This window comes from Passer montanus, unplaced genomic scaffold (assembly GCF_014805655.1).
Source record: "Passer montanus isolate IOZ18808 unplaced genomic scaffold, ASM1480565v1 scaffold10, whole genome shotgun sequence".
Taxonomy (NCBI): domain Eukaryota; kingdom Metazoa; phylum Chordata; class Aves; order Passeriformes; family Passeridae; genus Passer; species Passer montanus.
In genome coordinates, this window is record NW_024356505.1 from 10,048,099 (window position 1) to 10,050,101 (window position 2,003).

General features: G+C 70.9%; 1 protein-coding gene across 1 annotated transcript in view; it reads left to right on the plus strand.

Moving 5' to 3' along the window:
- The first annotated feature begins 32 nt into the window (after positions 1 to 32).
- The window catches only part of TRIL (TLR4 interactor with leucine rich repeats), a 4,555-nt gene continuing 2,584 nt past the window's right edge, over positions 33 to 2,003 (plus strand). Inside the window, exon 1 of the mRNA XM_039712134.1 lies at positions 33 to 2,003. Within this exon, the coding sequence (XP_039568068.1) occupies positions 184 to 2,003 (1,820 nt within the window). The 5' untranslated portion in view covers positions 33 to 183.

Sequence of the window (2,003 nt, forward strand, 5' to 3'; positions counted from 1 at the left end):
GAAAGTACTGCATGGTGCCGGGCACCGCGACCTGCAGCCGCCGCCGCCGCGCCCGCCTGCCCGGTGCGGAGCTCAGCCCGGCGCGGAGCAGAGGAGGAGCCCATTAGCAGCCGCGCAGGAGGCGGAGGGGATGCCGGAGAGACACAAAGCCGGCGGGGGAAGCAGCCCACGGCTCGTCCCGGGATGGGGGCGCCGCGCCGGGTCCGCCTGATGCTGCTGCCGCGGGTGCTCTGGGGCTCCGTCGCCCTCATCCTCCTGCTGCTGCCCGCGGCCGAGCCCATCTGCCCCGAGCCATGCGACTGCCAGCAGCACCAGCACCTCCTCTGCACCAACCGGGGCCTGCGCTCCGTGCCCAAGACTGCCGAGCCGCAGGATATCCTCACCTACAGCCTCGGGGGCAACTTCATCGCCAACATCTCCGCCTTCGACTTCCACCGCCTGGCAGGGCTCCAGCGCCTGGACCTGCAGTACAACCGGATCCGCTCGCTGCACCCCAAGGCCTTTGAGCGCCTGGAGCGGCTGGAGGAGCTTTACTTGGGCAACAACCTGCTGCCAGCGCTGGCCCCTGGCACGCTCAGCACCCTGGCCAAGCTGCGCATCCTCTACGTGAATGCCAACGAGATCGGCCGTCTCAGCGCTGCCTCCTTCTCTGGCCTCGACAGCCTTGTCAAGCTGCGGCTGGATGGCAATGAGCTGGGCTCGCTGGGCGATTCCACTTTCTCAGGGCTGCCAAACTTACTCTATCTGCACCTGGAGTCCAACCGCATCCGCTGGCTGAGTCGCGGTGCCTTCACTGGCCTGGCCAAGCTGCGCTTCCTCGACCTCTCAGGGAACCAGCAGAGCTCCCTTCGCCACCCGGACATCTTTGGGCCGCTGCGCTCCCTTCACACCCTGCTGCTGGCCAGCAACAGCCTGCGGCAGCTGACAGGGGGGCTCTTCCAGCACTTGCCCGGCTTGGCAAAGCTCTCGCTCAGCGGCAACCGACTGTCTCACCTGGCCGCGGATGCTTTCAGGGGGCTGGGCTCGCTGAAGGAGCTGCGCCTGGAGGGGAACCTGCTGAGCCACTTACCTGCAACCCTACTGGAGCCGCTGGACAGCCTGGAGGCACTGGATCTGAGCCGCAATGCACTGACCGCCCTGCACCCGGCCGCCTTCAGCCGCCTCGGCCGCTTGCGGGAGCTCAGCCTGCGGGACAACGCACTGGCCACGCTCCCTGGCGAGCTCTTCACCTCCAGCCTGGCCCTCTATCGCCTGGAGCTGGAGGGGAATGCCTGGAGCTGCGACTGCCGCCTTCGCGGCCTCAAGCGCTGGCTGGCGGCCTGGCACTCCCAGGGCCGCCTGCTCACCGTCTTCGTGCAGTGCCACCTGCCACCCGCCCTGGCCGGCAAGTACCTCGACTACCTGCAGGACGCCCAGCTGCCGCTGCCGCAGGACGGCGGCCCCTGCCCCGACGGTGCCTCTCCCTCCCCGCCATCCCCCGAGGGACTTGGTGGCAACAACAGTGCGGCGGGGCCGCCGCCAGGGCCGCCGCCGGCCGCCTCCACCGCCCGCCTGACCATGGGGGTGCCCATGGCCGCCAGCCCCACGCCGGCACCGCTGCCTAGCGCAGCAGCGTGGCCCCGACGGGCCGGTGCCGCCGGGGTCCCGCCGCTGGTGTCCGACCCGTGCGACTTCAACAAGCTGTTCCTGCACAACCTGTCGGTGCAGGCGGTGGGCTCCAGCTGGGTGACGGTGCGCTGGGCCGTGCGGCCGCACCGCAGCCCCCGCCTGCTGGGCCCGGCGCGATTCCGCCTCCTCTTCGACCGCTTCGGCGCCGCCGTCAAGTTCCAGCGCTTCGTGTACCTGCCGGAACGCGGGGAGCCGGCGGCCACGCTGCGGGAGCTCCGCCCGGACACCCCCTACCTCGTCTGCGTCGAGGGCGTCCTGGGCGGCCGCGTGTGCCCGGTGGCGCCGCGGGACCACTGCGCCGGGCTGGTCACGCTGCCCGAGGGCGGCACCGCGGC